This window comes from Heliangelus exortis, chromosome 12 (assembly GCF_036169615.1).
Source record: "Heliangelus exortis chromosome 12, bHelExo1.hap1, whole genome shotgun sequence".
NCBI classification, from domain to species: Eukaryota; Metazoa; Chordata; class Aves; order Apodiformes; family Trochilidae; genus Heliangelus; species Heliangelus exortis.
The window spans coordinates 2804769-2831976 of NC_092433.1; the positions used below are offsets into that span (position 1 = coordinate 2804769).

The 27208-nt window shown below is 39.5% G+C and overlaps 1 protein-coding gene across 2 annotated transcripts in view; it reads left to right on the forward strand.

Annotated features, from left to right (window-relative positions):
• The window catches only part of PPARG (peroxisome proliferator activated receptor gamma), a 59364-nt gene that overhangs the window by 13123 nt on the left and 19033 nt on the right, over positions 1-27208 (forward strand). Inside the window, exons 2-4 of one of the 2 annotated variants that reach the window (XM_071755464.1) lie at positions 19996-20223; positions 21863-22032; positions 23724-23862. In XM_071755464.1, the coding sequence (XP_071611565.1) occupies positions 20004-20223; positions 21863-22032; positions 23724-23862 (529 nt within the window). In that variant the 5' untranslated portion in view covers positions 19996-20003. Of the gene's footprint in view, positions 1-19992; positions 20224-21862; positions 22033-23723; positions 23863-27208 lie in introns of those variants that run through there. The other variant, XM_071755463.1, reaches the window with a different exon arrangement.

The following is a 27208-nucleotide window of genomic DNA, read 5'->3' on the forward strand; positions in this document are numbered from 1 at the left end:
CCAAAAAAAAATGGTGTCTGTTTGTTAAGAGGCTGTTTAAAATTATTATTCTGTCCTGATATAAATTGTTCCCTTCTGGTAAACTTGTCATGGTCTCCAGAGCAGAAAGCACAGAAAAGCATTTGAACATTTTCAGTTTATTCCTAATGATGTTGTCAGACTTCTGAGATTTCTTCTCCTCTGTATTTGAACCACCAAAAGTTATTCAAAATTGTTGCAAATAATAAATTGATATGGCATGAAACTTTTTTCTAGAGAATAAAACAGAAGTTGGTGGCCTCTGGGAGAGTAAATTCCAGAGTTAATTTATAACTAAAGCAAATGTATCTATAAAAAGAAGAAAAGATCTGTAAGAAATATGTTAACAAATGACAAGAAAAAAGAGGCTTGATAAAAGATATCAGAACATGTTTGGCACCAGTGATTTTATGACTGAGGAATTCAATTATAGGTGTGTTGGGAGGACCAAATCACAATTCTTTAAATTACTAATGGGAGACAAAGTTCTTTATCATGATGTGAATGTGTTCACATGAAATGTTCAGTCCTGCCCTCTGTAAATAAACTTTTAGTGCTTACACTATGCATCTGCATTGAGAGTCTTTGTCACCAGAGCAGAAAAAGCTACACAATTTCTGTTGATTCACTTTTCAAACAAGCCTGCTGACACAATCCTCTAGAAGAAATCATGTTAGCCAACAGGTTTCTCTCTGTAAGTTTGTACTCCTCAGCTTGTACTTTCCCCCTTCTGTATTCTTAGCATGGCTCTGGAATCCTGGTGGATTTTTTTTCTTTGCTGAAATGCATTATATGACATCAGTGTCCTCTACAGCAATAGGTAGTAAATCACATCAGCTTGGATTTCTTTAGTGCTTTGTTAGATAAGTTGCATGGAGGTCTTCAGCAGGTGATGTAGATAATGACTTTGTACTTAGCCAAGAGACAGATCAGCCTTGGATCAATTGCAGATTAACTCCTCCTCTCTGCCTCAAATCTGACTTGGTTTAAAGGCTTTCTGCTGCTTGTTTGTTGGAGTTGTAAAACACTTGTCAGCCACTGAAAGAGGAAGGGAATTTTCTGGAAATGCAAATTTAACCAGGGGGGACATCCCCCTGTTAAGAGCTGCTGCAGGAAAAGGTAAAGGGCTCTGCTTGGTGTGGCCAAATCACAGCAGACACTCTGTGTCACTGCTGTGAGATGAGCTGCAGGCCAAAGAAACTCAAAGTTGGTTTAGGAACCATTTGGATCTTTCCTTGGTTTTGCTGGGTGTATCATTGCTATGACTTTCCACTATGATTATGATGAATTTATGTTGTACTGCATGAATTTATAATATAATGTGGTATTGGTATGAGAATACTATATGCACAGTGCCTACTCAAAGTATTAAGTTGCAGGCTGTTTGTGTGAAAAGTTAAAAAAATGTGGTTTATTTCATTTCATCATCAGTTTCTTTTCTTCTTTCATTATCTGCAGTAAAGCAAAAATGTTGTTTACATAGCTTAATATGTAAATCTTTTTACCCTGAGCATCCAAAGTGTTTAATTCTTTTTAGCCATCTCTTTATTGTCCCACTGATTTTACTCTCAGTGAGAACATTATTCACTCCTGAAAAAAACTTACTGAAAGCTGTTAGTTTTTGCAGCCTTGGCCATTTGAGAATTTTCAAGAAGCAGAATCATTCAGCTCCTAATTAGTTAACTGATTATGGCTTCATCAATAGAGAGAAATAAAGGCTGAGAAATGTTTAATGCACCCCTCTTAAACTATTAAAAATATTTACTGTATATAAATGTTTAAATGCTGCAGCATCACAAAGAGTGAGATCCCTTATCTACAGAATAATTGAGACCAAGAAATTTCTTTAGCTGTTCAGGACCAGCCCCTTGAGGAACCTCTCTCCCTGACCACCAAGGAACTTGAGAGATTATTCTCATTGGTCATTTGCAGTACCTGCCAGATAGGAAAATGAGATCCCAGGAAAAAAGATGCTGATATAATAAGCATGGAAATGCTGAAGTGTGTGAATTTGTGAGACAAGATCTCTATTGTGATGGGAGGGTGATGAAATACTGGGAGTGTGAATGTGTTTCAGGAACAAGCTGTTACCTCTTTGCTACCCTGACCCTCTGAATCCAAAGAGTCCATAGGCCATAGAATTCCTCTAAGTTTAATCTCAAATGCCATTGGAAAAAAAATAATTGGGTGAAAGTATCAGGGAAATACCTTTGTTATGTTCCTGGGTTTTTTTTTCCTTAACGTGCCGCATGACTTTCCTCTCAACCTCTAGGAATGCACTGGATGTCTGTCAAGCCCACAAAGTTGTCCCTACTGTAGAAATGTATGAAAGTTGTCTCTAGACAGAGCTGCCATTGCTCTTTTCCTTATCTGTGAAGGAAACAGAGCAACTCCCACTGGGGAAATTTCATGTTAACTCGATCTTAAAATACAAAAATCAAGGGAAAGGTCATATCCTAATAAGCTGTGCAAATCTAAATTCCCAGGGAGCTTCAAAATGACATTGTATGACTAGGGCATTAACAATTTTCCAACAATGTACTTTTGAACCCCTTCCAGTAGTGTTTTTAACATCCCAGAACAAATAGTAAAAGAAAGATACAACTGAGCTCCAGTTGAGCTCTGTGATTCACAGGATGCAGCTCATTGATAATCTGAGGGGCTTCTTATCTGACAAGTGGAACAGAATCAGCAGCTTTTTCTGCTTTCATTGAGATGGAAATCTTGTGAGGAAGCTATTTTTTGATCAGTTTTTATATCACTGTGATCTCAGCATGAAGATTCCATACTTTCTTCCCTAACCTAGGATTACAGACCAGGGATTTCTTCAGAAAGGCTGAGGAAGGAGGAGTTTCAGTTTGAGAGCCTACTTAGCATGGCATTTGTTTGTCTAGGCAGAGACTCTGGATAGATCATGTTCAGCTATTGACCAAGAGGTACAGAATTCCTGCTCAGATACAAGTGCCTCCATCATCTCCCCAAAAAAGGTAAATTAACTAAACTGATAGAAATTTCACAGCCTGTTTCAAAGGACCCAGGATTTGGTCCCAAATTATCTTGTCTGACACAGGGAATGTATTACATAGCAAAATATTTCATAGTTCCAAACAATGAACCAAGTCTGGTACCAGTTTCCATCTGTAGCAGTTTAGAATTCTCAAAATATATAAAATACATATATAAATAATAAATAAAATATAATTAAGTTACATAAAAATAAAAAAATATATAAATAAAATATTATAAACATTTAGAATTCTCAAAATAACCAGGGACACCACTGTCAAACTGTGTTGGTTTTACATACCCATATGGGCAATTTAGAAGCCCACCCTTCACACTGGAAAGTTATGCCTGGATAAAGCTCTGAGGTGACAATTTTCTTCTTGGAATCCAGTGAGAACCAGCTCCTGCTTTGCAAAGGGATCACCAATTTATACTGATAGCAGAAAGTGAAAGTGAGAGCTCAAAGCCAGGCTCTAAAACCCCAAGCTCTCCCAGTTAAGATGAGAGGAATGGCATTAGGTTATAGTTATTATTATATATATATAATTTTTTTTTCCTGCTTGTCATATCCCTCTAAACCCAGTAAATCACCCTTGGCAAAGGGTCCCCTGAACTGCTGCAGAATGATTCCTGGTTTTGTACAGAGCAGAGCAGTAAGGTTTACAGCAGCTGTTCACACCTTGTTACACAAAAGACAGGAAATATGAGGTGTGGGAAGCAGGCTGCTATTGAAGAGCCTTTCTGATCTTTCAGATTAGAGGTGGTTCCAAAAGTTTCAGTGGGAGCTTTGCATGCACCATGTATGCAAGAAGTGTTCAGCTCTAGGTGAGAGTGCATTGCACTGGGTATAATCCAGATTTCCCTGCAGAATTTACTTTTTGTGATACCTCAGTGGTATCACAACTGCATCTTTCAAGTGACCAACCATCTGCCTTGTGATCATGCTTCAAGTTCAGCATATAGAGTTTTGCAGACTATTGTTTTTTCACTAGCAATTAAAAATAAATGAGGACAGTAAAAAGGCACAGTGAGTAATCCTCAGTAAATATCAGAGCCATGTGACAGGCAGTGTGGTTCACAGGCCTGCTCAAGGGGTTACAAAAAGTCACAGTTCTAACTTTCAGTTCCTCACACTGAGCTTGCCTAGAATAGCCTTCAAAGAAAAAAGGGCTATGACAGTGTATTGTATTGTTAGGTGAACTAGCAGAATTATGTCAAAATTAAAAATAAGAAGCTGATGTAAAAATAAACCAATCAAATTATCAAGTATCCCAGGCATATCAAGTATCCAGGCAAAACTGCAGTGCCTAACTTGTGCTTTTTATGTGAAAATGGCATTTAGATTAAAGAAATTTTTATTTAGAAATAATTTAGAAAATAATAATTTAGAAATAATAATAGAGATAAAAATAGAGATAATAGAGATAATAATAATTTAGAAATAATTTAGAAATTATTTAGAAATAATTATTTAGATTAAAGAAATAGAGTTGCACAAAATTATTCAAAAGAACACTTTTCAGAGAATTAATTTATATTGTTTTTTCAGTATATTAGCTACTCCATAAATGCAAGACATTAGCTAGAAATATAAGTATTTAAATACACATTTGTCTCTTGAATTGTGGTGGGTTCATCTACTTACCATTACATGAAATGGGATATTTGCTGTTAGCTATTCTATTAGATCACTAGCAGAAGAAGTTCTTCAAGTATTTAAATATAGGAAAAAAAAAAAAAGCCACCCAAGATAACACATGACAGAGAAGGAAACTGAAATTTTCTCAATCTCTTTCTTCCCCTCTTTTTAATGCTGTTAAAACTTAACATAACAGCTTTGCTTGTACCACTCTTGTTATTGTTGCATAACCCTATCATTATTAATCTCCCTGAAACAGCATTATACTTGATTCTGCACTTTTTTCCTCACCTGAAGCTAGCAAGGGCTGTCAAAGAGAACTTCAGGGGATCTGAAATCCATGAGAATGTTGGGTGGCACCCAGAGGTGGTCTAGCTCAGAGCTGACAGGCACTTCATGCTCTCCACAGGCTTTATGTGCAAAATGCAAAGTGCAATTGGTCTTCACTGATTTAGTCAACAGCTGGGAAAAAAGAAACTTAAAAAAAAAAATAATAAAAAAATAATCTCAGTTTCCTACCAGCTGTTAGAGAATTTGTTGAGCAGTAACAGTTAAAAATAACAAAATTCTGAAAGTATACACTAATAATATTTTCCCAACCATAAATAGGTCTTAGCTGTGGATACCCTAATTTCTGCTTGGTGTCTTCAAATGATGTAATTTTAACTCTTGAAAATTTTTTGTCAAAAATAGCAACACTAGTTTCCATCTTCCTTTAGAAGACTGATCTGTACAGTTTTACAGCCAGCTTGCAGATCAGAACTGATGACTTTCAGTGTCAGAATGTGTGACCCCAGTGAGACTTGCTATGTATGGACACTCTGGGTTAAATATCCCCAATATTAATAACTGAAAAATAACATCAAACACAATTTTTAAAATCTTAGTTTATGGCAGAAACAAACAACAGCAGCAAAAGCCATGGAACTGCTACACACAGTTTAAATAAGACAAAGGTGTCTGTTTATTGCCAGATGTGTATATTTGCTTAAACATTAATATCAACCCACCCCTCTTTCTGGGTGAATGACACAGTTCCTGTGCAGGAGTGAATTTGGGTCACATGAAGGGAAAAATGGGCTGGGTGAAATAATTCCTCATACCTTGGCAGGTAAAAATGCTTCTTCCTTCATGGGGAAAGAGAGGCAATTTCCATGGGTGAATTGGACAAACATTTAGTTGAAAATAGAAAGATTGACAAAAGCAGGGCCAAGTCATAGCAGATCTAGTCATAGGGTATTATTAACAGAGAAGAATAATAACCCAACCAAAAAAATAAGAGCAAAGCAATGCTTTCCTTTTGCTTTTCATGCACAATGTAAGGTGAGAACCTTGCCAGATCTCTTATTAGAAAATAAAGTTTATACATGAGTAACAAAGTCAGAACTTTGTAGAATTTTATGTATAACTATCCAAGTTATATGTAAATTCTTTTCAAAGTGCATTAATTATTTTGACACGAAATAAAAGAAGGAATCGTGGCTTTGCCCCACAAATATTTTTACCTTTTCTCATCAAAGGAGTGCAGGGAGAGTATTCATCTTTTCATTCAGGTTCCACAGCACTTACCCACTGTCTTTTTAACAAGTTACTTCTGCATCCTTTTGCTTTCTCTTTTAAATGCATTTAGAAGAGAATTAAACACCTCCAGCAAATTCTGTGCTGCTCCCAAAACTCAAGTCAGATACATAGAAAAAATTGTGACAGGAGGGCTTTTTTCAGAGGACTACTGAGGGGTGGGGGGACAGAAAGCTTAAGTAACCTTGTGTAGCAACAGATCATATACCCTTTTTTAATTGTCTTATAATGTTGGCCCTGGTAATCCATTATCTGACTCTATGTATTGTGATATTTTGGTTTTGAGTGGTAAAGGGAGTTCTGTTTGTTAGCATTAGATGGTAGGAAAAGAAATGGCAAAATGGAAAATAGTTTGATTTGTTCAATGTATAGGCTGACAACCAGAATTACTTAGAGTTTGCTAGGGAAATTGTTAGTCAAAAAACTTGTAATTTTAACCCTTTTATTTAGTTTTGCAGTCGAGATAACACAGCTCTATTCTGGAGCTTCTTGGGATCACCTGTTCACAGTAACTCTGATCCTGGAGTGTTTTTTGGCTTGCTGGGTATTTTATCTCTGTTCAGTAGTTCCATAGTTTTAAGTTTGACTCTGCAAAAGTCTTTCTGAAGTATATGAAGCAGATAATTCCTTATGACATTCCTATGATTTCTGTTGAAAGTAAGAAATACAATAACATTGAAGGTAGTAAGTTGGTGCTAAATTAGTGCTGAGTTTTTATAGTTGGTACTTTAGAATTCTTTTTCTCATTGCTATTTTTTAGTCACAGGTAGGATTTAAAATTAATATGTAAATTTTATATCCTGCTCTTATTGTAGTTTTTAGTGCTAAATTTCCTTCAGAAAGTTTCCACCTATTTTTCTTCTGATACAAACCACAGAATACAACATTATATTATGTTGCATTTTATACCCACCTCAAAAAAAAAACAAGAATGGGGAAGACTGTCTTGGTGCCCTTGTCTGTAGTCCAAGAGAAGATTTAGAAATGGAGCTGCTCAAGGTAACTTCAATTTAGAGCAAAATTCATAATTAATTTACTGGTGTTTGTTAAGTACTTCTCACAGTGTTGTCTGATGATGCAATTGCAGTTTCAAAAGCAATCCTACCCTACTTATGGCCTGGTTCTACACTCCTTGTGCAGGTAGCCTGAAATCACCTGGATGGCATAATTTTAAAGCTATCTGGAAAAAAATAATATTTAGAAAGATGGAGCACTTGAGATGCAAAGAACATTGATCTGAGTATGTGATAAGTATCCTACAACTATTGAGAGCCATAATTATTGAATGACAGGTAAAAACATGTCAACATATTTTAGTAGGGAATATTTTGGAGGGTCAAAAGTACAGCAGTCAGATGACAAGAGATTGCTCTGCTGCTGAAAAGTGGCTGAGCAGGTTATAGGCTTCTTAGGTTGTACAATTTTGTTGGTTCTTGGTGTTTTTTTGCTTTTTTTTTTTTTTGCTAATTTAAAAGATGGGAGTGATACGTTTGTGCAACAGATGATAGGTGTACAAAAGTTCATTATAATGACATTATTTCACCTGGGTCCTCTTACTTTGGGCTGGTAGAATGCCTGCTGGCAGATACCATCCCAGTGGGCTTCCCATTTTTTTTCTGCTGATTTTGTCACAGTACTGGCAAGAGTTAGGATGGAGTAAAGATGGGGTCCTTCAGCCCTGTGCTGGGCAGTGTTGTCCTCTGGGGTTAGAAATGGCTGGTGGAAGAGTTTCAGCATCTAATGGAAGTAAACTTCAGTACCAGTGTGTAACTTACTCTACTCCCCAGAAAATCTGAATTTACTTTAGATTAATTTGGGGGGGCCTCTAGAAGAGGAGAATGCTAAATGTTAAGCCCTCTTTGTTACTATTTATCTGCTTTCTCAAGCTTTGCTGTTTGAATTACCTTGATATCACAGAGTTTAGTGGCCACACACACACATATACAGAGATTATCTTGACATATATCAGAATTGCATGTAGCTCTATATAGAAAAATTATATGTACTAAAGTATTCCCTGTTATACTGAGGTTTTTTCTGTATTTTGGGCATGAATAGCACCAAACATGCTTACAGTAATGAGTGAGTTTTGCAACGTGGTGCTTTTTGACTATGAGAACTTCATGCCCATCCAACAGGTTAAAATATTTTAGGTGATACTAAATAATAAATAATAGCCAACTTATGTGGGCCCTACCTACAGTCTCTCCATATGAAAATACTATTTGCATTTTCAGTATTTTAGATGATGACAGCTTTGTGATGAAAATGCCTCATCCTGATGTCAGAGAAGCATTTTTATGGCTAAGTTGCAATATATCAGAGTGCCAGGAACACTAAAAGTGGGATTTAATGCAAGGAATGAGTTTAAACTCATGTATTTTTTCCTCCTCCTTCCCTTCCTGTGGGAGTATTCAGTACTCTTCCATGGCAGGGAACTGCATTTAGGATAATAATGAGTATATTTTACCCTAGGCCTAGGACAGTTGTATGGCTTATTAGCTCATCTCTTGGAAACCATACTTCAGTTTACTGTCTTGTGAACATTAAAAAGCAGTGACATGACAGAGTCTGAGGAAAGAATAAAATCCCAGGCTTCTTACTAACAGTGTTATGTGTCTGTAAAGAGATCTCAATTGATTCTCTAATACTGCAAGTGGATTGAGAAAGCCTGTGGGGTTGTGAAGTGGTATTATGCAAAAATTCTTCAGTGTCAGGATAAAATTGATGGCACCTGAGATGTCTTAGAAGGAAAATAATAACTGGATACTGCACACATAATATACAACATTTACTATTTAAGTTCTTGACGTTTCAAAAAGAAACACAGACCTTGTGTTCAGATTTGAACCTCAGAGTGGAGTACATCTATTCCAGAATTTCTTGTTAAATTACTACCTTGGCTAATAATTATTGACTAAGCAGGATTTTTGAGGACCATAAGAGCATTAAAATACCTTAAAGGCCATAGTGTTAATGGGCTAATGAAACCAAATAAACTGTGGAGCATAGGATTGGCTCACCAACAGCTGCAGTGCCTACACGTCTCTTCTTGTATTTTTTGCCATGCTTAAATCTTTGCTAATCTCACAGGAGGCTTATGAAGCCACAGAGGAATCTGCAAATTTTCCAGCAATGATTCAGGTGTGAGCACAGCAAGAATTTACTAGATAGCATTTCTGCTCTGGCTGCTTTTGGGGCAGTGTCAGTGCCTCTTTGAGCATCCAGGAGGTGTCTGGCTAAACACTGCAACTTCTCTTTCCTGGTAGCTCTGGGTTTGTTTGATGAAGTCTGGGCATAACCTTGTCACTAGGGTGAGAAACTGTAAAATTACAGAGAAAATGGAGCATTTTATGGTAAGCTAATTTCTTAGGGATCTGTCTTACAGCACATATTGATTAATTTCTGTGTAGATATGTGAATGATATGTAATTAAATAATACACCTTAGCTAAAGAAGTCCTTTCTTAGCCAGGAACTGAGTTTTTTAAAAGTGCTTGAGTTTAAGCAGGTGTTTCAATACCATTAGCAATAATACAATATTCAAAATAAAGTATATAACCAAGTATTTTTCTTAGCTGTGGCCTAAACCCAGAATTTCTTTCAAAACCATAGAACTTTCTATTGGCTTCAAAGCAAGTTTGGCATCTGAAATCACAGGCTATGAGTCTGCATAGGAAAGTTCTGAATGAACTGGGCTTCTGAATCTGGAATTTTCTCTTAAAATACTTCTAAGAGTATGCACTGAACTTATAAAACAAGCTGAAATGTTAGAGAATGAAAAGGTCTCTTAACTCCTTGGTAATTTCTGGTTTTGTCAGTGCTAATAAAAAGAGCTTATATCAATTATATGATATGGCATTTTACTGTTAAGGGAATGAAAAATTATATTATCTTCTTGTACATCTTTGGGATATATGGAAGGGTTTCTGGGGCTCTGTCTTAGTCACCTGCTGCAGCAGAGCAAGAATCCAGTTTTAAAGAAGCCAAAAGCAAATTGTTCTCATATTGAAGTCAGTGGCCACAAAAAAAAGAAGTAAAAAATTTTAAAAATCTGATAGTTTAAGCTGCCCAAATATGAAGTTTTTTGTATTAGATGAATTTCCTTTAGATAGTAAAACTTTCACTAGACTTGAGTAATACAAAGTCTGCCCAGTATAAATAAATGCCAGTTATAAAAGATATATTGACTCTTGGAGCTAAACACAGTTCTCAGAATTGGTCAGTTGAATTGTGTGGAGACTTTTAGCTGATAGAGCTTTTTTATCTTGTACACAAATCAGCATTATTTGTATATTTTAAATTCAGTTGCTGCCTTCAGCCTGAGGAGGCCACTTCCACGACAGGAGCAGGCTACTCCTTTGCAGCTTGGCCCCTTTGGTTGTCATGCTTTGCCAAAGGGGACAAAGGTCTCTTGAGAAGCCTTTTCTGATTACAAAATGGATTGTGATTCATTGCCTGTCTATCAGAATCCTTTTTTAAATCCCAGTGATTCACAGAGAGTAACACCCACATTTTATATCATGAGATGGTTTTACAGTACTGCCAGTGCAAGTTAGGGACGTGCTTCTTTCTGCTTTCCTCAGATCCCTTAAAACCAAAATGATCCAGTTTGAGCTCTGCTAAAGCAAGCAGACCTGGTGTAAATACCAATATATGATCTTTGACCATTAGGCTTCTGTAGGCATTTATTCTGATTTTTCTATTAGCAATCTGATGGTATTCTTTTCAGATTTTGATGCTTCTGGCTTGGTTTGTTTGGTTTGGTTTGGGTTTTTTCGCTCAGTGGAATGAAATAATAATTTCCAGTTAGAAGAGTGGGTGGTATTTTTACAACATTTTTGAATGAAAAGCACTGGAAGAGAAGTCTTTCGTTGGGATTCATTTTAGTTTCAATACCTGGCACCTCACAAATCACAGATTGCAGCTGCCTGAAACTAGAAAACTGCTCAGCTATTGCTAAGAATAATTTGAGGGCCCTTGAATCTGAGTTACCAGGGCAGGACTTATCTCTCCAGCTCAGTTTGCTGTCAGTCTCATGACAGCAGTAAAAGATTTTCTATTGTAGCCAGTTGTGTGCCACTGGGAGCCCAGCTCTGTGTCACTTCCAGAGGTTTGTACTCATGTTCTCCATGATTTTCAAGTGCTGTTCCTCTTAAACTGAAGCTGTCTGTCCACTAAATAGTTCATATATATAAATTAATATTTCTTATACAGCTATCTTCTATTGTCCAATATTCTCAATTTGTCTTTAAGCTGTTATTTCAGCACACCCTTGCAAGGCAGTTCTTTTATATCCTCAAATAATTTTAGTGTGTCCTAAGTACCCTGTATCAGAATGCAACAATTAAACATACACTAAATAATTAAAACAGGATGGCAGAAATTGTAGCCTATCTGAGCAGCCTGTAGCATTTTTTATCTTGTTTCTCATTTGCATTTACATGCAAGGATATAAAATGCTACTGTTTCAAATAAGAACCCAGACTCTTGATGATTTTTTTTGTGAATTCCATAAGCACTGAATAGAAATTATATTTAAAATTAAACAGCTCTAATATCCCCTGAATGGGCTTCCCCCCCACACACTGTTTTTATTAGCAGCTGTCTCCTAAAATTGTAGTAAATTTTAAGGACTGTGCTTTTAGTGATCACATCTTGTAGTTATAATTCAGTTATAGGGATAAAAGACATTCCCCACTGATTTATGAGTTGCTTGCTTTGGGCCTTTACATGTGTTTGGATTTACACCATTTCTCAAGTTTCTTTTGATGTTTTGCTGGGCAGCCTCACTGAGAGGATGAATGAATGAATGGGCTGAGTTGTTGTCCTGCTTTTTGAAGGATTTGTCCTCATCAGCCCTTGCCCAGTGCATCACTTGGGTTTCTCAGTCTTGGGCCATCCAGTCTTCCACCCATGGTTTGCATCGTGGCACCAGCTTGGGCCTGGGGGAGATGATTCAAGATGTTCCTGGGAGTATCTTACTTGTTGTCACACCCTCAGCATCCTGCTCAGCCCCAGCTGATTGCTTTTCTTTTTGCCACCAGAATTTTGGTCCTGTGCTGGTTCTGCAGGCTGTAAAAGGAGTCTTTTACACCCCCCTCCCAGCCAGTGATTAACCCTTGAAGTCTGGTTGTTGGCTACACCCTGCCAGGGTGGTGACACAACCCTCCTCCTCTGCCTGAAGAAGGAACAAACCCAAAGTGTTTAGACCCCCTGGGCTTGGGTTTATTCCCATTCTCTCAAAAACGTGTTGCCTGTGCTGCATCTTTTGGGAACTGTCAGGTAATTCTCCTCATGGACACATTTCAGGCCATATTTATATGGCTTGAGGGTTGGATCTGAGGAACAGAGAGGAAAATGTCATCCCCTGTCCTGAGCTTGTGCTTGGAGTGAGGGCTGACATTAAAAGCAATGCCCCAAGTCACCTCTGAACTTCATTCTCCAGCACCTCTCTTGTTACCATGGAGCTGATTTTGCTAGAAGACAGCAGGCATGTGGTTTTCACAGGTAAATTGAAGGGGGAGCTTTGGAGTTTTCTTACTGAAACCTCTCCATATTTTTCTTCTTTTGTTCTGTGGTGAGCTTAATGCTCATCCCTGTAAATATTTTGGATAAATTCATCCTTGAAAAACAAACCAGCAGGTCTGCTGTGACAGTGGCAGGGATGTGCTTGAATCCAGGGTGCACATAGAAGAATTTCTGTCCCTGCTCCAACACAGGGCTCTGGGGTGAGGAAAGCTGAGAGGCAAGGCTGCATTTTTAAAAAAAAAAATGTCTATACTTACACTACCAACTCCTTAGGTAAGCCTGAGTCCTTGTCCCACAATCACAGTGGTTTTTAATGTGTAATTTGCTTGGAAAAAGGCTGCTTTGGGTAACTATTTTAAGGCCTGTCAGTATAATGCTGTTCAGTGCAGGCACCATCACATAAATGAAAGTATTTCTGCCCTGAATTATGGCAATTGTGCCCACAGACAAAAAGAAAAAAAAAATCCTTTTTCATCTCTGCTTCTTGGTGACAAATACATAATGCTACAAAATTCTGTAACAGAATTTTTAAAGCAAGTCTTTATAGGTTTTTTTACTGTTCCTTTGGTCGGTTTGGTTTTTGTTGGGTTTTTTTATTTTGCTGCAGTTTGGATTGCAATGATTTTGTCAAGCACTGAATTGGGGGTATCAGCCAACAAGGCTCTTTATGTACTTTTCCTACTTGTTTATTTGTTAAAGAGCATCACTGATTGTGTCAGCAGAGTTCTTGGAAAGAGTTGGGGTTTTTTTTAGTTATGTTGTGCTCCCTCTGCTGACTCTGCAGCAACAGAACACAAAGAGGAGCTGGTCCTGCCTTAGGGAATGGGTGGTAGATTTAAGAGCCTGCAGACCACACAGTAGTTGTTTTAAAAGATGAAATGGACTGTGTCCAAGAGCTTAGAGTCATTGTTTGAAATATAGGGGGGAAAAAAAAAAAAAAATCACATACTTTGGTTTATCCAAAACCAAATTGCCTTTATTTATGCAAATGGTGTTTATTAGATAAAGTCCCTTAGAGTGCCAAATACTATGAATGAAAAATAAACATTTTCATGATTGGAGAAGGTATCTTCTAAGGTTTAAACCATGCTTAAAGCAAAAGCATCACTTTACTCAGACATAATCAGGAATATTAAGAATTTGTGTAGTCACATCTTTGCCACAGAAGAATATTACCATTTTAATGACACCACAGAGAGCAGCAGCAGGGAGGGGGGAAGGAGGAATATAAAGTTCTTTTTCTGGACAAGTGAAGAACAGAGAAAAAAGTCTAAATAATAGCACGTTTTTTTTTTCTCCAGGAATAAGTAAATGCAATACTATTGTAGAATTTTTGTCTCTATAACCAGAAGAACAAATAAGACAAGGTGCTACCATTTTTCCAAGCCTTGGTAGAATTGTTGACCATCTCCACCTTCCAGAGCCATTACTCAATCACTCTCTGAAGAGGCCTCACCAGACCCTCTGCCTCACATTCAGGACCTGAGCACAGCTCTGATGAAAATGTTGGCTTGAACTCTTTGTCCATTGCCACACAGAATTTCTGTGTCAGAGGGGATGAAAGAACTGAGAAAGGGGAATGCAATTTTTTATTTTTATTTTTTTTCCCTCACCAGACTGCCCCCTCTCTTCTCCCAGCCCTTTTGCAGCATTCTCTTCTGAAAGGTCAAGGCAGAGCTTGAAGTCAGTGGATGTGGTGCTGCCATTTAGGGTAGATGTGGTTTTGCAAGGCATCCACAGAACATTTTCACATTTTCTTATTCCTCTTAAGTAAATAAATTAAATTAAATGTACGGGGTTAGGGTTACTAAGGGGATATTAAGCTGACTCTTCACCACCTCTACATTTTTCTGGAAAGCTGGGAATACTGGTGTGATCTTAACCAACTTATATTTGACATTATTTCAGAGGTGGCCTGGGCCTGCTTTCATTAAATTAATTTGCAAAAGTCCTGTGACATTCTGCAGCATTGCAGAGAAGTTTCCTTGACAAACACTGACACATCTATACATGAAATCAAATAAAAGCAATTCCATGAGATCTATTTTAATTTAAAAAGAACAATCAAACACATCAACCCCCAGCATTTACATCACATATCTATTTGTCCCTGTAGTGTCATTATACCATTACCTTGCTTGCAGTGAGGCTTGAAAGCCCAGAGGCTTTACCTATATTTTTTTTTTCCTTCTGATTTTCTGCAACTTGCATAAGGTTAGGATGTTCTGGTTGCTTCATTAAATACCTCTAGGGTCATATTTTGGTAGTTTTGTCTGGAAAGAGCCTGTCTAGAATGCAGTGCAACAGGCCTGTCAGGTTACCTGAGCACAGGTAGTGTTTATGGTAAAGAGCAGCTTGGGATCTGAGATGTTTTTCATACCATGGTAATCTCCTCTGTTACATTTTCTGTTTTCCTAATGTATAAAAAAGGCAGCAAATAACTAGTATTATAGAATATAACTAGAATATAGATATTATTAGGAACTGGAAACCAGTTCAATGGGCAGCTTGTGATGAATGGACAGGATGGTTCTCAGGATCAGCACCAGCTGAGCAAGCACCAAGCTGTCCCTATGGCAGACCTGGAGCAGATGACCTCCTGTGCCCTCTTCTCCTTGGAGACAACAGTTTCCTGCTACATCAAATCAATGCAAAAAAAAGGATTTATAACAATCACTTTCATACCTCAGTGCCCAGTGGTGCCTCCACACCATTCTGTTTTAATTCTGGTCTTTTTGATGATTAAATATTACAGCATTTTCATCAGGCTTGCAGTGAATAACATTCCTGCTACTGTTTTGCACAGCCTTTTGCTGGCTGAGGAGGATTTTTGCCCGTGTTGGTCTTTTTTTCCACACGTTGGTCTTTTTAACCAACATTAGTTATGCTTTCCTCACCTGGATCTCACATCAGAGTGTGTGAGTTTTATGAAATTGTTCTGGAGTCGTGTGCTGTCTGGATTTATGCTTTGAATGTTTGGGTTTATGTTTTTAAAAGTCATGAGAAGACTGCAATTAAATTAATTTTTCTTTTGAGAGGGGAATGTTGGCAGGCACCTTCTATGTGGAGAGAAAAAGACAAAACACACAACAGAAATCAAGGGAAGTTACATGTACAATAGTAATATTTGTAAACTAACTATTTAAAATAGGAACAACCTTCACATTTTAGTGTTCTATAACACAAGAATAAAACAAGCACACAAAAGGTTTCCTTACTGCTATTACTTATCATGTAAATCAGTCTGAATAATAAAGTCCCTTTTGTTTCCAGTGTAATAGCAAGTTTTGAGTTGAACAGGATGCCCATGGTCTGTCTAAGTCTTAGCAGTCATATGTAAAGATTTTAACTTTAAAACTGCCATGAAATGCTTTGATTTTCCTACCCAAAACCTGAGCAGAGCTGCAAACTCTCTTCATTCAGAAATGTTTATGAATGAACAACATAAATCTGGGAGCACTGACACCTACCTCATTTCTTGTATAAAGAAATGCTCTGGTTTGCATCCTGTGACCCAGAAACAGAGAAAGCAGCCCAAAAGAGCTGTCCTGTGCTTAGTTTGACCTCAGATATTCTCACAGGACAGAATCCCTTGCACTGAGACCTTCAAGATTCCTTTGGCAACTTTGGATTTACTGGCATTGAAAACCAGGTCTAGGTTGGTGGATACACAAGGTGGTCACACTGCTGCTTGTTTGGGTTTGTTGTTTTGTTTCTCTTTTTGGCAAAGAAATCAGAAATATGTGAATAATGAATGTCATATATTTTAATCCTTTTGCTGTCATGAAATACAGGAGGAAAACAACCCTTTACCACCTCTTTGCACAGACATCATAGCCAGTGGTAGAAATACAGTCAGGAAAGAATTTGTCTGATTTCCTTGGGGCATTTTACCATGCCAGAACTTTGCATTTTAATAGAACAGAATATGAGTGGGTTTATAGATGTATAGGATTTTGTTTGGTATCTTTGTGGGCATCCTGGATGAAATGATAATATGGGTGATACAACAGCTTTTCCAAACTAAAAGTGGATATTTTTTTGAAGTGGAACAATGGAGCAAAGGGATTTTCATTGCCTGAAGATCAGAAGAACTGATATTGCTTGTCATGGGATTTTAACCTCTGGAAGGGGTGGAGTTTATAGGCTTTTGCTCAAGGAATGGTAAATGGCTGCTGATTCCAGTTTTTATTACCTTAGAGCAGAAATATGAGCAGCATAAACTGGAATTACTTTGTGACCTGCTGGAGCTGATAGTTGCACCCACAATTCCCTCTTTCTCTTTCCTCTTTCTTTGCATTTTTATCTCCTTTATTCCAAGAGTTCAGAAAATGTGGGTGATGTGAACAGATTCACACACACAAAAAAACATTTAGTAAGGAATAAACAGCACGCAGGAAACACAGTTCTGCATTTTAATTGGACATTAAAATAGCAGATTATTGATTTTTCATCTTCTTAATAAAAAATCTAAAATCTCCTAGTTCTAGGCTGGAAGTGCTTTTACTTTGGAAAGGCTCTGGTGCTACTGGTAGGCTTTGCTGAAACAAGTCATCTGTGCTGTGAAAACAGAAAATTCCTGCTGAGGATTTACTGTTCCCTCTTAGCTTTTAGAGTCTGTGCCTAGCAAGTCAGACCTCTGGACTTACCTGACACTTTCTGTGCTGTAGTGTATCTGTACCTGTGAATTTAATGCTCATTCTGTGTTAGAATTACTCAGGAGTTTCATACAATACATAACCAAATCAAATCACAGCCATTCAGCATTAGAAAGTGAAAACCAGACTAACTTTAACTTGCTGCTTAGAATCATAGAATCATAGAACTGGCTGGGTTGGAAGGGACCTCAGAGCTCATCAAGTCCAACCCTTGCTCCACTCCCCCCGTGGTTCCCAGCCCATGGCACTGAGTGCCACATCCAGGCTCTTTGGAAATATCTCCAGGGATGGAGAATCCACCCCTTCCCTGGGCAGCCCATTCCAATGTCTGATCACCCTCTCCAGAAAGAAATTCTTTCTAATGTCCAACCTAAACCTCCCCTGGCACAACTTGAGACCTCTTGTGCCCTCTTGTCTTGCTGAGAGTTGCCTGGGAAAAGAGCCCAACCCCCCCCTGGCTCCAACCTCCTTTCAGGGAGTTGTAGAGAGTGATGAGGTCTCCCCTGAGCCTCCTCTTCTCCAGCCTCAACACCCCCAGCTCCCTCAGCCCTTCCTCACAGCACTTGTGCTGGATCCCTTCACAGCCTCCTTGCTCTTCTCTGGACCTGCTCCAGCACCTCAATCTCCTTCCTGAGCTGAGGGGCCCAGAACTGGACACAGGACTCAAGATCCCCCATGCTGAAGGGGTTTCAGACAGACCTGCAAGCAGCACCACTGGACACAGGACTCAAGCTGTGGCCTCCCCAGGGCTGAGCACAGGGGCTTGCAGTATTTTGTGAGATGAAGTCTTTTAAACTGAAAATAAAAAGTGATAACACCCGAAGATGGTGAGGATATTTTAATATTTATATTTTTGAAGATGTCGCAGGAAAACTGTTTGGTTTGACATCTGCTTTGTGTGCAACACAAAAATTGAGGTCAGTGGCAAGTGACTCAGTCTCTTTCTTAAGAAGGAGCCTGTTCTATTTTACTGCTTTATCTGGAAATCTGGTTGGGGAAGAGTTCCCAGTGCTGATGACCAGGGATCTGCACTTCATGCTTACAGAAAATTTGACTATTTGGGCTGACAACCTGTACTTTCACCTGATATTTTTCACCTGTGGCAGTCAGAAATCCTCTTGCTTCTTCCCATGCAGACCTCCCCCCCATGCAGGACAACACGAGCCTGTCCATGCCATGCAAAGGCTGGCAGAGGAGTTCTGATCCAATGGAGATTGAATCAAAGTTCCTGTTATCTGGAGGTCAAAGGCTACTTGCTTGATTTGGTCTAAAGTCCAAATTAAGCAGCCAAAGCTACCAAGTTATTTTGGTTCCATAACATCTCTTCTATTTTTAGGTTAGAATGTTCTTTTTATAAATCATGGAAAATTAAAGACAGACCCTGGTTAAAAAACAGTAAGTGCTTTTACACTTGCTGCTCCTTACAAACTTTTTCATGGTTCAAGTATGTCTGAATCAAGGATTTTGATTCAGCTGTCAGGAGGGACTCAGAAAAACATTTTATATCTCATTCTAGATTCATACAATTTACTGAAGGTTTTTTGCAGATTCATTACTACTTTCAAGTTCTGCATAAATACATTTTTTGGAATTTGGAAAGTCATAAATGAAATTTCCTTGGGCCTTGGGTTTCAGACTCCTTGATAAAAACTTTTTGCATGCTTGAATGACTGAAGGTTTCAGATATTTCTGGATATTTGGAGGAAAACCACCATTATTTAGTACCAACTGCTTTTTATTTTTTTAATATGTATATATCATTAAGAATAATGATTAGAATTTGAAAAAAAAAAAATTAATTGTGGAAGACTTTTAGTTCTAGTCACATGCATGTTATTGAGTGATGCACTTAAAGTCAGTGTTAGCTGCGAAAAAGGAAAAGAAAAAAGACTTTCCAGTTGTGCTGCTTCACTTTTGCAGCAGTGGGGGTTTTGTTGATTGTTGCTTTGTCTTTTTTTAACAACTTGCATGCTTCCTAAAGCACATAAAAGTTCTATAAATTACACTATTAAAATGCTATTGCTCCCATGCAACCTTCACTGAGTGACCCAGCTCGGGCAGAGGGATTGAGCTCAAAGATCTTTTGAGGTCCCTTCCAACCACCAGCACTCTGTGGTTCTGGGATCTGGGCATTCCCAGTTATTCACATGGCTATTTTTCCTAGATGGTTATTTTTTACATTTTTGTCATTCCTCCTTGTCCAAGCCCCTTCCTTGTCCCTGCTGCCTTTTGAGGCACCATCCTAGCAGCATACTGGTGACAGGGATGCTGTTTGAAGGTCACCCTGAGCCCAGGATGCCAGGAATTTTTTGCTTTTAGGATGTGGGACACCTGAGCCTTCCTAAGAGGAGCCTCAGAGCTGGCTGAGCTTGGCCATGCAGCACAGGATATGGTGACAAACTCCAGCCAGATGACAGATGGGGCCTAAACACTCCCCTAAAAACCTGACTGTGCATCTCAGCCCTGTGGACAGGAGACAACTGGACCTCAGCTCGGGCTGGAACTGGTTCCAGAGCCAACCACCTTCTTTTGAAATGTCTGTGTCTGTCTGTCTGTTTGCTTTCAGGGATTACAATGGTTGACACAGAAATGCCGTTTTGGCCCATCAATTTTGGAATCAGTCCAGTGGACCTGTCTGCCATGGAGGAGCACACACATTCCTTTGACATCAAGCCATTCACCACTGTTGATTTTTCCAGCATTTCTTCACCACACTATGAGGATATCCCTCTTGCCAGGACTGATCAGACAAGCATCGATTACAAATACGATCTCAAGCTCCAGGACTGCCAAAGTATGCTTTAAATTCTTGTAGTATTCCTTTTATCTTCACATTTGCTTCATTCTCTCTGCCAGCAAACAGACTGAGGTGCATTCAAGCATCCCAAAGAGATGTCCTCAGAGATGTCCACAAGATATTCTTGCAGGGCAGGTAGAAAAGACAGGATTCACCCAGCAGAGCTTCACCCCTCCAGAGCAGCAGCTGGAGATGAGGCAGGAAGCCTCTAAACTGACACTGGACACTTTCCAACAGACACATAAACCCCACCATTTCTTTCTGAAACCTCCAGTCTCCTACTCAGGCAGCTTGTGTGTAAATTGTCCTTTGGAGCTCTATGCAGAATAAATATCCTGGAGGTTCAAAAATGGCACGGCATCCCCAGCAGATTAATTATTAGTGTGTGGAGCTTCTGAGTTCCAAATCAGCTGAGTAACTGCTGGAGTGGAAATATTCCCAAATCTGAGTCACAACATTGATACAAATTTTACCAGAGTTCCAAGCTCAGGCCTTGGAGCTTGATGGGCTATTATTTATATACTGGGAAAAATGCTTGTCCTTCACCAGTGGAAAAAAAATACACAGAACTCCTTTTAGGAAAGGAAGTTACCTGTTCTTAAATCAGATGCTGGTCCATTCCTGCTTAAAGTAGGAATGGGAGGTTGCTGTGCCTGGAACTTCTTTAAAGAGCTGCTTAGCCTTCCTACAGCTGACATCAGGTTTGTGACTGGTACAGGAATTCTCTTGAGGAACTTAGGGAAAATGTGGTATTTAATTTTGGTCTTACAGCTAAGCAGGCACTGTGTACCTCTGGGGTACTTAAGAAATTAATTAAAGGACAGTTTTCCAGCTAATAATTTGTTTTTCTTTTGTTTAAGTAGAAACTGCCACTAGCAGTGGCATAACAAGCTAGAGAGTACAGTGGAGAACAGGTGGGATAAATCCTCTTTGCTTTGATGAATTTCCACTTTTCTTTTATCTTACTAGTTTATACAGGAAAGAAAACTTTCTACTTGGTTTTTATCTTTGTATCTTTGTTTTTATAGATTTAAAGATACTATATTAGGTTGTTAAAGCTTGTTCAATATTACAAATTGATCTCTTCATTAGAAACTTTCAGGAGAGAAAATGCATCTCTGAGCCCCATCCCAAACTGAGCAGTGTTCCCCAGGAGATGAGTCTATCTAAATATCCAATAGCTTATTATCAAATATATATATAAAATACAATAATATATTATTCAATGCATAGGTTTATTAGATTTTTTTTCACACTGGATCAGAAAGTGCAGCCCATCCCCCTGCAGTAGTTCTGAACATCTCAAAGTCACAAAGCCCAGCTGGATACTCAGTAAGGCCTTTCAAGTACCCTCTCTCCATATGTAAATTTTTAATATCCCTCTCTTCAAATCATTCCACACTACAGAGCTGAAAACTGAATCTCTGGTACCCTTTCCACATCAGAACCTGCCTCTTCAAGGTTTTCCAGAGAGGGAAATCCCTGCCTGCAGCTTGCATCCCTTCACATCTTTGTTTACTACCAGTAGTATGAAGCAGACCTGAGCATCTGGCTGTCTGCTGGGGTACTCCTTGTGTCTCATTCCATACATTGAACTATACTTTGTCTTTACCATCTAAATCTCTTCTGTACACAGGTGCAATCAAAATGGAGCCTCCTTCCCCACCCTATTTTTCAGAGAAAGTTCAGTTGTACAACAAACCTCACGAGGAGTCTTCCAACTCCCTCATGGCCATCGAGTGCCGCGTGTGTGGGGACAAAGCCTCCGGGTTTCACTATGGGGTGCACGCCTGTGAGGGCTGCAAGGTAGGTTTGGCACAGATGTGTTTGCTCTGGAGTCAGATTGGATGCTAATTGCACCTCAATAATCACCTGGTAAAAGCAGGGATCTGTTCAAAGGGATTTTTGTAGGACTTTAAGTAAACTGCTCTACCGAGGCCACTTTACGACTGAGTAAATGGGAGGGTTTTAAAATATAATTTGCCCTTTTTATTATGTTACCCATGGGCTGTGGGGTTTTTGGGCATTTCTTCTATTTTCATCAGTTTTGCAAGTGTATTTCATTCCTGCTGTCTTGAAGGTCACTTGTAGAATCTGAATTCCTACAAGGCAGGAAAAGCAGGCACATGCCCAGCTCCAGAGCCAACTCTGACCAGTTTAAAATTCAGACTCTGTTCTGCTGATTGATCAGAGTTTCTTTACCCAGTTGGCACATTACGAGGTGATTAAAGTGCAATGGTATTAAAAAATGTGGCTTTCTGCTTTAAAACTCAACCAGCTTTCTTTTTAAAGTCAATTACGTTCAGTGTTATGACACAAAAAGTACAAATGAGTGGTATAAAAATTTACCATCCTGAAGAATCAGACAAGAGAGGCCAGAGAAAGGAACTGATAATAATTCACTGAGGTCAAAGAAAAATATTACAGAGGTTAACATGGAATTCCCATCTGCTCTGTTTTCAGTATCTTGAGAATAACAAAAGTTCCAGTGCAGAGCTTAAATAAAATTCATAGCAGAGAATTAGGAACACACACAAAGCAAAAAGCACACTGCTGACAACTGAAATTACAGTGAATTATATCAATAAGAGTTGGCATTGTGCTTTTATTGTTGTTATTTGCTGTCAGGAAAAATTCATTGTGACACAGAACGTATTATGATAAATTTGGATAAACTTTATTAATTTCTTATGTGTGATCTGAGGGACCAACTTTAAGATGGTGAATTTCCACAATTCTTTCTTTCTTTCTTTGCAGTAATTTCCATGAGTCTGGCACCAAGTTTTTGGATTTTTAATGTGCCCATGTGCTTTTCAAACATATGATAACCAAACAGGGGGGATAAATGACAAAAAACAACCTAGAAAATAGGGACAGCAAATAAATATTGCAACATCAGTTCAGCACTGTGCAAAACTGAAGAAACAGAAGAGGTGAAAGGATATAAATTCTCTTTAAGTACTCGGGCTCAAAAAGGAAAATAAATATTTGAAATGGAGTTTAAAAAATACTTAGTTGGGAAAGAAAATTTAAACAAACAGATAACCCATAACCTTTTTTATTTACTTGAGATCAAGCTGCTGCTGGCAGAGTTTTTGGCTTGTTGTGATTCATAACAAACTTTCTACACTGGTAGTGAGCTTTAAATCTTGCAAATTCCACGTTCACTTTATAACAAATCATCCCACCAGCAGTGGAACAAATGGATCCTCACTTCCTTTGGCAGTGTTCCTCACACTCAGCATGTCCATGGAGATCCCAATGTGGTTCCAAAAGCTTCCCCAGCTATTTGGGATTTTTACCCCTCTCTCAAACCCAGCTGAAATCAGGTGATAGGATTGCAGGGGCCTGAATTCCCCAGGAAATCTGGCTAAAGCCAAGCTGGGTTCTGTGGGTACAGAGAAAGGAGAACAGCACAGTGAAGCTTCTTGCATCCTTCTGCATGTTTACTCCAGGTTTTTTTCCTTACTCCAGGGTTTTTTTTTTCCTTACTCCAGGGTTTCTTTCGGAGAACCATCAGATTAAAGCTGATTTATGACAGGTGTGACCTCAACTGCCGCATCCACAAGAAGAGCAGAAATAAATGTCAGTACTGCAGGTTCCAGAAGTGCCTGGCTGTTGGAATGTCCCACAATGGTGAGTGTGCACCCCATGGCTTCAATCAGTAGCCTTTCCTCTGCAAGAGAACACAGAGCATTCCTCTGATTACTGAATGGGCTGCTTTAACATCTAGAGGCTTCTGGTGCTTTCATAGAATCACAGAATAATTTGGGTTGAAAGGGACCTAAAAGCTCATCCATTCCCAACCCCATGGGCAGGGACACCTCCCACAGCCCAGGGTGCTCCAACCCCATCCAACCTGGGCTGAGACACTGCCAGGGATGGGGCAGCCACAGCTTCCTTGGGCAACCTGGGCCAGGGGCTCAGCACCCTCAAATTAAAGAATTTCTTCCCAATGTCCAACCTACTCTAGGCAGTTTGGAAACACCCATCAGAGAGACTAAGAGATTATCTGATTTTTATATTGAAAGTAGAGATCTGTACTTCTTGATTGTGCATTTGATACAGTTTAACATAATGTCACATGAATATGGTTTGCTCTCCATCATTCTCATTGCACTGCTGGTTGTTCTTCCTGGACACATTCCTACTGGAATTGTTACTCTTTGGTTGGTTGTTTCATTTTCTGGCAAGGCTCTTTTCCATCCTATAGCTCAATATCCCTTTCCTGTCATTGGAAAACTTAATCATGAAAAATGGACCAGAGGATTTATGGAAAGTTTGTGACTAACAACCTGAATCTGGTGCACAGAACACTTGCCAAGGGCTGTGAGCAGCCCTGAGTTAGCACTCCTGCTAGACCACAACATCCCCTAAACAAATGGGCCAGTTTTAAAATCCCTCTCCTGCTCCTCCTTCCTAGGACACCCACACCTGAGCAGAGGCTCCAGGGTGGTGAGGGGTTCCTGAGATATCACAAGACTGCTCCCTTGCAGAGAGATTAGACAGAAGTCCCTTCAAACTTTCTAATTAACTTATCAGATCATGTAGAAATATGAATATTTGGACAGAAGGCCATAATGAAGATTCTTTGCTGCCTTACTTTGGCAAAGTTGAGCAAAAACAGGAATTAAATGTCATAACATAGAGACTTATGTAATTCTAAGGGTAAAGAATTGCAAACATGACTGGGAAAATAATTTCTCTGTGGTTTTTTTAGAACTTTCATTATTTTCAATATAAAAAAAATGAGCCTGCTGTCCCCAAGAGGAAAGCTCAACTGTGGTTTGCAAAGTTAATACATGCAGTGGATGTAAATTGGTATGGGAAATGTTTTGCTAATAGGAAATATGGTTTTCAAGTTCCTGGGATGCAACAGTAACACTTAAAAATAAATCTAATTTTGAAATGCTACTGTGGGTATTTTTATAGTAATTCAGGAGGTTTTTATTATGATTATTTTCAAGGTGCATGCCAAATTCTCTTAAAACCTAGCAACACTGCTTCCAATTATGTCAATGGGAACCATGTGCAGTTCCATCAAGAAGGGGAAGGCCAAGACCATCCTCTCTGCCTTAGTGACATAAAGGGCCCAAGAAATATTTTTAAAATCAACATTTCACCTGCCATTTTTTTTCCTGTTCAGCCACTGCCAAGGCAGAAGCAGGGGCCATGGCTGTGGGAGTCAAGGGGGAAGCAGAGAGAGGAGGGGGAAAGGGCAAAGCCATTTGTCCCAGGGCCTGAAGGGACCCTGCTCCCTCCATGGGGCAGGAGAGGGAAGTGGGAATGTGCACACCCAGGCATTGGCCTTTTTCACCCACTTTTGCCTTTTTCACCCCCTCTGGTTACATTGCATTGCATGAAAGCAGCACCCTCATTCCTCCATCATTTATAAACAAATGAATTTATGGAAAAAGAACTGAGTTTTGCCCTTGGAAGACACAGACTTATGTAAAAAAGCATGCAGAAAAGCAACACTGGGTGTTGTCAGAGCCACTGAGGGACATTTTTATGGCACATTTACAGATTAAAGTTCACCCACTTGAAATTATGTGGATTTAAAATCCTTGGAATCCGAATGTGGATAATTTGTGCCTGAGGGTTCCAAGCTCTGTGTCTTTGTACAGATAGATTATTACAAAATTAATTCTGTAAGGGCCCTTACAGAAATGGGGACTGCAAGGAGTCACTCAGCAGCTATGGCCACATTTTTTCATGTATAAATGCTGCATACCACTTGGCTGAAGGTTAAAAAAGACAGTAGTGTTCTCATGCTTTGAATATTGTTTTCCTTTCCTTCTCTAGCCACAGTGCTGCTCTGTCCTTAACCCTTGCTTGCTCACATTGAACTCTGAGGTACAGCTAACTCGAAGCTTCTCTTTTAAAATACCAGTGATCTTTTTTGTTTTCCTCTTCTACTAAAAGCACTTAATTTCTGTAAAAGCAACTGCTGCAATGGGGGAAAGAGCAGGCACTGCAATATGTCTGTGTCCTCAGTTCTGGGAGCAGTGAGTTGCTCAGTATGGGCATGAGCCCCCAGTAAACTCCAAGAGGCATCTGCCCAGGCTTTGTCTTGTGTTTCCTGGTGTGAGAAACTGGGTTTGGAGTCCATCTGGGGGCACCTTTATGCTTGAGAATAGCCAGGGAAGAGTGGTGTGCTGTACAGAATAGCCTGGAAGCAATTGCAGTGCCTTCTCCAAGCTGTGGACCTTGGCATAAGGATAAATATCCTGATTTTTCCAAGGCAAAGGATGTAAGGCAACCAGGCTGGTGAAAGGACTGGAGCACAGATCCTGTGAGGAGAGGCTGAGGGAGCTGGGGGTGTTGAGGCTGGAGAAGAGGAGGCTCAGGGGAGACCTCATCACTCTCTCCAACTCCCTGAAAGGAGGTTGGAGCCAGGGGGGGGTTGGGCTCTTTTCCCAGGCAACTCTCAGCAAGACAAGAGGGCACAAGAGGTCTCAAGTTGTGCCAGGGGAGGTTTAGGTTGGACATGAGAAAGAATTTCTTTCTGGAGAGGGTGCTCAGGCATTGGAATGGGCTGCCCAGGGAAGGGGTGGATTCTCCATCCCTGGAGATATTTCAAAAGAGCCTGGATGTGGCACTCAGTGCCATGGGCTGGGAACCACGGGGGGAGTGGAGCAAGGGTTGGACTTGATGAGCTCTGAGGTCCCTTCCAACCCAGCCAGTTCTAGGATTCTATGATAAGGTGCCATGAGGTGTCTTGCTGTGTCCACTCTTGGTTTGGTATCACTGAGATTTGGAGAACAGTGATAAATGCAAATGACTGCCAAAGGAAAGAGAGAGAATCCTAAGTTCCAGCTTCAGACATGTGCCCAAGGTTGCTCTCATCTTTCACTGTGGAAGGAGCTGCCACCTGAGCCCCTTCCCCTTCCAGCAAGCTGCATTTCCAGCTCTCTGGCGTGGCCCTTCCCACCCTGCAGGAGATGAGGAAGCTGGAGCTGCTGAGAGGGTGAATGGAGGA